The sequence below is a fragment of the Marmota marmota genome, unplaced genomic scaffold (genome assembly GCF_001458135.2).
Source record: "Marmota marmota marmota unplaced genomic scaffold, marMar, whole genome shotgun sequence".
Taxonomy (NCBI): Eukaryota; Metazoa; Chordata; class Mammalia; order Rodentia; family Sciuridae; genus Marmota; species Marmota marmota.
Window position 1 is genome coordinate 36637116 of NW_025999900.1, and position 9166 is coordinate 36646281.

At 37.5% G+C, this 9166-nt stretch overlaps 1 gene segment (V, D, J or C); it reads right to left on the reverse strand.

Moving 5' to 3' along the window:
* Positions 1 to 7921: 7921 nt before the first annotated feature.
* On the reverse strand, positions 7922 to 8891 carry LOC107144164. The segment is given in 2 exon segments: positions 7922 to 8537; positions 8737 to 8891. Coding segments are annotated over 2 exon segments (486 nt in total).
* Between the last annotated feature and the right edge of the window lie 275 nt (positions 8892 to 9166).

Below are 9166 nucleotides of genomic sequence, written 5' to 3' on the forward strand. Positions count from 1 at the left end.
ACCACATTAGTTCTCTGATGCTTCCAGAAATCTTTTATATTGTGTAGTTTAGTATAAAGTTTAAATTTCATATAAGCACACTTTTATTTTTACTAAACAGTTTCAATGTCTAAAAGTTCTCCATTTTACTTCCAAATAGAATTATTCAGGGAATGTTTTCTGGACTTCAATCTAGTCATTCTGATTTAATTGTGATGAAATGGTGGTTCTTGGAGCCAATTGCCACCCTTTCTGCTAGCCTCCCTTGAGAAACTTTTCAATTTAAACCCATGATTCAGAGGTAAAATCAAGGCTGACCTCACCTTAAAAGGCTGGTTCACATATGTCTTCTTACTCTGCAAAGCTAAATACTTTGGAGCTGCAGTGATAGGTTTCTTCCAACAATCAGTCTTTCTCCAGAAGTGCCATGGAGCAGAGTTGGTGTGCCAAAGTCTGTCCTTCAGCTGAGTGAGGACAATGCTGAAAGAAATTAATTACCTCTACGAAACAGCCCAGGTGACTTTTTTTTAGTGCTTCGAGGGATATAAAAGTGTAGGCATGTTTCAAAAGACCCATATTATTTGGGGGTTATAAGACATAAGCTCAAACACTGGGAATTTTCTGTAAGAACCTAGAAGACTAGAACAGGCTCTAACTTGGCTGAGTTCACTGGATCAAGTCTCTTCACCTCTCTGAACAACAGTTTTGTTTATGAAATGTATTTAATTCTCTGTACTCTGCCTTGTTCACAAATGTATCCTGAGGAATAAATGAGATAATGCTTATAGCAGTGCATTGTAAATTTAGGTGGCATAACTGAAATATTTTTAAAAATTGGATGATTTATCAGAGGCAGTGGTTGAGTGGCAGGACTTTCTGTAAGAAGGGAGAGTTGGCTGTGGGCCGGAGAGTTCAGGGATTCTTCATGAGACAAGAATGACTGGACAGTGTCTGGGGTCAGGAGGAAGAATGACGGCAAGCATTCAGACAGCAGTGATGATGGGAGCAAGGGGCCCTAGGCAGAGCTGTTGGTGGAGGACAGAGGGTGTTTCCCTGCCTCATTCTCATGTTAGAGTTCATTTGCTAAAGGAGAAAGATTATGACAAAATTCGTTTTAGTCAGCTTTCCCACTGCTGTGACCAAAAGACCTGACAAGAACAATATAGAGTAGGAAAAATGTATTTGGTGCTCACAGTTCCAGATCAGAGTCCATAAGTGGCCAACTTCATTGCTCTGTGTTTGAGATGAGGCAGAACTTTTGTGGGGGAAGGGAGAGACCATAGAAAGCCTCATCCAGAGGCCTATCTTACTTACATGGGTAGAGGATGGCTACTGAAGGGTGTCAAGCAGGAGACATATGTGATTTGTACTGTGTTTTGTGCAAGAATAAACCATTTAGAGAGAAGTAGGTTGGATTAGGGGTGCAAACCCTGGAAATAGAAAGGCCAGTTGATATGCTATTACAGAACCCCAGGTATGAGATTCTGTGAGCCTGAACTGGGAAGTACTCAGCAGGCAACAGAACAAATTTCAAGTCCACATGCTAACATTTTATACTCTTGGAACTGAGAGTAGGACATCTTTGTATATACACATAGCAACAGTCAAGTCCATCATTGGGTGAACATTTATTCAGCATCTTTGAAATGAGTGCACAGCAGGAAAGAAAGCAAGAATGTGAAGGTGGATTGAATATGAAATAACTTCTCAGAATTTAATCAATGAGGAAGATAAGGTATAATTTTAAGATCAAGTACAATATATATTCAAAAACAAGCATAAAACATAAGTGCAGAGTTTGGTGAATTTTCACAAAGTGAACTCACCCATGTAACTGACACCAGATAGAGAAACTGATAATTCCCAACACCCCAGAAGCCACCTTTGTCCTAACTCCTAGTGATTAGCAACTATCTCACTATAAAACCATCCTGCCTCGGTGTCCTGTGTTTTGCATATTTTTTAACTTCTTTTGTGTCTAACATCTTTAAACCAAAAATATTCGTGGGATTCATTCCACATGGATTATATAGCAAATTAATTCATTTCCATTTCTCTTCTGCTCCATTATCATAATTTACATACCCTTGAAACTGATGACAAACATCTGGGTTATTTTCCAGATCTGGGTATTATAATTACACATAATACATTTCTCATTCTTGTATATATATTTTTATGAATAAATATATGATGCTTATTATTGAGTATATGCCTAGAATTGGAATTTGTAGATCATAGGGAATAAATATCATCAGTTTTGGTAGAAACTTTCTTATACTTTTCAAAGTTGAACCAGTTCCCATTCCTTCTAGCAGTATTTGATAGTTCCTGTTGCCCCATGTTCTTGCCAACTCTTGGTACTGTATTTGTCACTTTAACCACAGTGTTAAAGTAGATATAATTTTAAGAACCATTATACAAAGGGTCAAAGGGCAAGTATTAATAAGTGTTAAACAGTGATTTGGAAGTTTAGAGGTGGAATGAATTCACCTGTTGTGCTTATGTCAAGAGACCTAAGTCCTGAAATAAGAATGGTGACTAAATAATAAGAATTCATACCCCATTTGAAACAAATGTATGATATATGATATGTCAACAAATGTATGATATATGATATATGATATGTAATGTTTTGAGCAACTAATAATTTTCTGATGTTAAAAAAAAGAATGGTGACTATACATTCTTCAGTGCCATGCTACAATTTTATAGTGTGCTTATAATTGTAAAATGACAATGCTTTAAGTTTAGACCATATCTCTCAGACTACCAAGCAGCAAAACAGGCATCCTTCATTACCTGTTGTGTTCCTCCTTCTAGAAAGTACAGTCACAGGAGGTTGAGGCAGGAGTACAGCCAGCAGAGATATGGAGACTACCTTTGTTCAATGGAAACATTTTAGGCACAGACACAAATCTGTGACCAGACAAAGTGGCCCCCAAAGCCTTGTTCCCTAGCAGAGAACAAAAAGATGTCTGTTTCTGGAGGTGGCTGAACCTTCTCATGGCTTCCTAAAGCAGGTGATAAATACCATCCCATTCCCAAGACAGCTAATGCTGAAACTGGGCACAGGAGAAGAACTTCTTCTGTCAATAATCACCTCATCTAAGAAAAGAAATGATTAAAGCAATCAGTCATTTTTCAATTATATTGAAAAAAGTACTAATCTACTCTTAAAATAAGAAGTGGGTGTACCTTCATGACCTATAGAGATTTAGTGTCTTAAAACTCATCTATTAGTACTATATTTCTCAGGGGAAAAGAAACCATTACTTCTTAGATTTTATCTTGACATGAGACATTGCTGGGTTGTCTATTTTGGTAGTACAAAGGCTGAAACAAAATCAGTATGAATACTGACATGAATATTGACTATATCACAGAATGTCTGCTTAGTCTTTCATCATAGATGAGAAAATTCCCCTTAAATTACCAAGGCAGACAGATTAAAACAGCCCTGCCTGCTCTCTGAAACATAAGCTGCTTCTCTGTCAGGGCCTGGGGTTTTTGGGAATGTGTGTGCTGTTGGAAGGGCACCTATGGATGGGGAAACTTACCAAGAAGCATTTTCCCTGATGGGGTGATTTTTCCAGGCTGTGCCAGGATCTCCTGCCTTATTTGCTTTCTGCTTTGAAAATCATGACAAAGAGCAGCATGGTGTTATGTAAAGAGTTCATGATTGAAATTGTTATGCTGATCCAAGAACCACCTCTATCCTTTATACTAATAATAGCTAGCACAAACTGAGTTTCCATTGTGTCAAGATGACATGCTCTCTGGTTGTGGTGGCACACACACCTGTAATCCTAACTACTTTGGAAGCTGAGGGAGGAGGATCTCAATTTCAAGGACAGCCTCAGCAATTTGACAATACTGTCTCAAAATAAAATTTTTTAAATAGCTCAGTGGTAGATGTTTACCTAGCATGTGTGAGGTCCTAGGTTCAATCCCCAGTAATGGGAAAAAAAAAAAAAAACTAGCAACTTTGTGTATTCATGCTTTTGTGTACACACACACACATATATATAGTGTGTATATATATTATATATGATAATTTATATTGATGTGTGTGTGTATATATATATATATATATAGTGTATATATAACTGATATAAATAGATATACATAATTTATATAGACTCATGGTTTTGTTTGATTCCCAACTCCACATGATAAGTTATATATCACCATTTTACAAATAAGTAAAGTGAGGCACCAACAGTTAGAGAGTATGTCAAAGATCATTCTACAATCAAGATGATAGGGTTTGAATCTAGCTGATTTCTATTTTTTGTTATATTAAGGACAATTTCAAATATATTTGAAAGTTTAGTGTATATAGAAATTAAGCCCCATGTACCCATCACTCAGTTTCACAATTATTAATTTATGACCAAACTTCTTTCACTTATTACCAAACTACTTTTTCATAAACCATTTTAAAATCCTAGATATAGAATTGTTGTCTTTGATAATTGTACAGCAAATCTCTAAATTATGACTTTTATAAACAATCACAAGACCATTATCACACCTAAAACTTAATAGTAGTTCCTTAATACAATTTAATGCCCAATATACATTCAATTTTTCAATTATTTTACAGTTTGTTTGATTCAGCATCCACCTAAGGGCCCATTGATTGATTCATTTTCAGAAACTTTAATCTTTAGGTTTCCTCATTCCGTTTAATTTTCTGAAGCTTATCGTTGAAAAATTCAGAGTTTTTTGTCCTGCAGAATTTTTTACACTACGAATTTTGCTTATGATATACTAATGATAGGTTTAATACATCCCTCTGTCCTTTGTACTTACTGTGAATTAGTAATTCTTCTAGATGGCAATATATTTTCAGACATAGTAAACAAGAAACAAAGAAATTTTTTTTTCTTCTAAAAACCCATTGGGTTGAGTAGTATTTCACATTCAACTAATTTAGTTTCTCTGTTGGGAAATGCTGAGGTAGGCTGAAGGTCATAGAATAATAATGATGTGAGACTTTACAGGTAACAAAGAACATATTTGGCATTGTGTTATTTACTTCCGAAGACATCTCTCTCTCTGATATGCAATTTTCCTCATTCTCAAATAAAAGGAAACTTCAGTTAAGAAATCAGGTGGGAGAGCTTTCAAAGATGCCATTTGGCATGAGCGGAGCCCTGAGCTGTTGAACCTGTTTCTGTCTCTGAAATAAGTTGGTGATAAGGGCCAATATCAAAAGGATAAAGGTGGAGAGCAGGCTGCACTAGGACCAGGTGAAAAGCAAATGCAACCAGTACAAAAGTTGAGGGATCAGAGGTGAAGTTCAGAGCTTATTTGTATCCACTTAATGCGTGTCTAATATTTACTTTCTTCTTTAAAAAATAAAATGTATGAGAGTGGATCTCATCCAAAAGTCATAAGAGCAACGTGGTTCAGGACCCTGGACGGCTTATTGAGAATGCAGGGACACTCCTGGCATTTTTGTTACTGACTGTTGTTACTCTCCTTTGATTTTCATATTAATTTCTATTCCAGGAATTCTGACACAACCCTACAGTGGAGATAGATGTGCAAGACCACAGCGTCTGAGATGTGGACATGGAGGTGACTAATTTCAGGGAGCACCTGTAGAGGAGGAAACAGGGCTGGAGCCTGATGGTCATTACCAATCATCTTATTCACTGGGCTTGTCCACCTGCAATAAGCTTGCAGCCTGACTCAGATAGGAATCAGGGACAAAGTGAAAGACCTTGAATCTTGGATAACTTATTGTAATCTCCACTCTACTTCAGAGAAAGTGAAGTTTACCATGTCACCTTCTTTTATCCTTCAACAACAAGGTCCAGTGCCAGTTAATACAGAATCAGGCTTCCCCCATTTTTCAAACATTTAGACAGTCACACTCACATCCAGTCTCCTGTAAACACCTCTGAGCATCTGCCTTTGCAGCCCAGGTCTAGATAGGTCTCTGATGCTGAAGGAGCCCCAACCACCTACAAAGTTCTTAGCTCCTCTAGGAACAGGGAATTATCTTCACTTTACAAGGACATTTGGCACTGCTGATTTAAAATGCCTGTCTCTCCATCTACCTTCGGACTTCTCAAGAGGCTGTGTCATCTGGAGCTCCAGGTAGCTGGCAAATGTCAGTGACCTCATGTTTGTCAAGTGGGCATTTTCTACACTTCTGATTCTCTACATGGAGGAAAGAAAGTTTGTCTGATAAACTGTGAAAGAGACCACAACATCACATTTAAATAGAAGCTGCTTCATTCATGAGTGGACACCTGTTCTCTCCCTCCCTCCTTTCTTCTCTTTTCCTTTGTTCCTCTCTCCTGATCCCTCAGTTTCATCCTTCCTCCTCCTTCTCTCTCTTCTTTCCTCATTCCTTTCCCCTCCTCATTCTACTTCCTTTCTTCTCTTTCTCCTCTCCTTCTTCCTCTCCCTCTCCATCATATGTACCTAGACAGCAACACCTGTGTGTTGGTAGCAGGTGACTTCCCAGGTCACTCTCCTCTCTCCCAGCTCCCTCTGATTTCTGATTATTCCTGTTACACTATCCTGCAGTGGGTGGAGCACTGTGGAAGTTTATGTGGCTCCAAGTTGTCTTCTTCCAAATATAGAAGGGTAGTTAATAAGTGTTAGGGACTCAAAAAGACAGTGAAATAAGTGATTTGTGAGGCCAGCAGAATTTTGGAAAGAACTATCCAATACCACTGCTTACTTTAAACCTCTACACTTGCAGATAAGGAAACAGAGGTTCAAAGAAGTTAATTGTCTTTACATCACACAGGTTGTTTATGTAATGATCTCTAAACTTCAGTTCAGTGTTCTTTCTGCCTGCTATTCTGTACCAGATACCAGTAAAACCCACTGATTATGACATCCATAAACGTAAGAATCTTATCTAGTTACCTAATAATTTTCTAAAACCTATAAAAGAAACTCAGAATCTTTCAAATTAATTATACATTAATGAATAACCTACACTTTAGTGTCCAGAACTGCAAACAGTTTGATACATGAAATTATGGGAAAAAAACAGATACAGTTTAAAAAACATTAATTCATATTTGTCTGTCTTATGGATTTCTTTATAGATATAAATAATTTTGTAACTAATAAGTGAACATTTTAAATTTAGAGAAATTTATATTTTAAAATGAATGGTAAATTTACATATTTTAAAAGAAATGAATATTCTTTAAAGTCTTTACATGTTCAAACAGAACATTTAACCTCTACCCCTGAGGGCCTAGCATTTATAGATCTCCCATTTATTTAGGTAAGCAAGAAATATTGTTTTTAATATGATATCTGAGTTCTAAATGATGACAATTAAATTCAGAGGGTTTTGAAACATGTGTGGAGAAAGAGAAATAAAATCATTTTCCTTGAGCACTGGTTATACACCTGGGAACATTTTCATGTTTAGTCTAGAAGTTGACACTGGCAAAGACCCTCTGGTGTTGGCAGCTATGACAGCTGTCATTCTGGCCTTGATCTTGTTTCATCTTCAAAATGGCAGTAACTTGAAGAGAAAGGATGAACACAAGAGAATCCATGGGTCAGGACAAATTTTCAACTAATCATCTCCCTTTGTAGGCAGCAATAGATATAGATGCTTTTAAAAAATCATAATCATATCAAAAAGAGAGAAGCCAGACTGTGGCAAATTAGGGAACATTTCAGATATACTCTGCTTGTACAAAAGATTCCTAGTATGATTATGGGAAAAGCTCTAAATTAAATAATTTATTTGACCTGATTGATTAAAAAATTATTCTGATTATTTTTGAGAAAAAATATTGTGAAAATTTCTCAAAAAATGAAAAGCATTTGTTTTACAAGTGGATTAGTGCATTCAACATACTAATGAATGCATAAATGCATTTATGATTCTAAAAATTTAACAACTCATCAATAAAATCATGATTGGGTATAAAGGTAATTTGAAAACTTTCTCAATTCAATGAAATCAATACAGATTAATAAGTCTTATTAAACTGTACTTTGAAAATAAATTTTGCATGTGTTATAAAAATATGTACTACATGTTCTACCTCGATCTATCACACAGAACAGGAGCTACACATCCTTCTCACAAGTGAACATCTGGACATTCTACATGAACTGCACTCAGATTTCCTTGCCAAACCCCAACCTGTGCTGACACAGCCCCTGCTCCTCCCTGTCTGTGGTGGGGTCTCCCCCCAGAGGCCCTAGCTCTTCTTGAGGTTTTTGTGGGACTCCCACAGGCAGCCCTCGCACTGTGGCCTCTTCCAGGGCACAGAAATACACTGCTGCATCCATGAGCTGTGAGGCTGTGATGGTGAGCTGGATGGAACTGGATGCCTTCTGGAAGTTGAGGGAATAGCGACCCTCTGTTGCATTTTGCTTATTGTAAGATTCCTGACGAATAAGGAAAGTCAGTTTCCCACTGGGTAGTTGTTTGTACCAGAATAAGTAGTAATTAGGTTCGCGGGTTTCATACACACAGTGCAAGGTCACAGCCTTGTTCTCCACCACAGAAATTGCAGTCTGAGCTTGAATTACCTTCTGGGCCATGCTGGTTCCTGCAGGAGAGAGGAAGAAATAGACTAATCCTTTCTCTGGAACTATGGGAGTCAAAAGGATAGAGTGACTAAGGACCCAGCACTCTGATCTCATTGCCTTTTATTCATCCCTCAGAACCTCATCAGAAAATAAAGATCTTCTCTGCAGAACCTTCAGGGCTGAGAACAGCCTGCGCTCTGTGCTTGTGCACATCCTTACCAAGACAGATGGAGGCAATGGCTGCTCCCAGCAGGCTGGTGGCCAGCATAGTGGTAGCTCTTTCCCGAGAGAAATGTTCTATGTTTCGTCTCAAATCCAGATCTTAATTCTTGTGCTCAAGAGGTACAAGCAAAGTTACTGGGCTATGCACTGCATCTGCTCTAACAGGAAATGGAGTTACCAGATATGGGGCAGGTTTGCCTGGGTCCTGTCACATGCTTCCTGTGTAGTGGGAGATGACAGCTCTGAGAAGCTGTTTTATAAGTTATTGGGTTGGATCATTTTCAATATTTCTTTGATGTAAAATGGAGAACTTAAAATTATTATGAACTATAGTCATAGGCTAACATGGTCATATATCCTTTGGTCTTACATATGCCTTTTTATTCCTACAGATGGTAGTAAGGTAAAAAGTAAAAACAGACTTTGG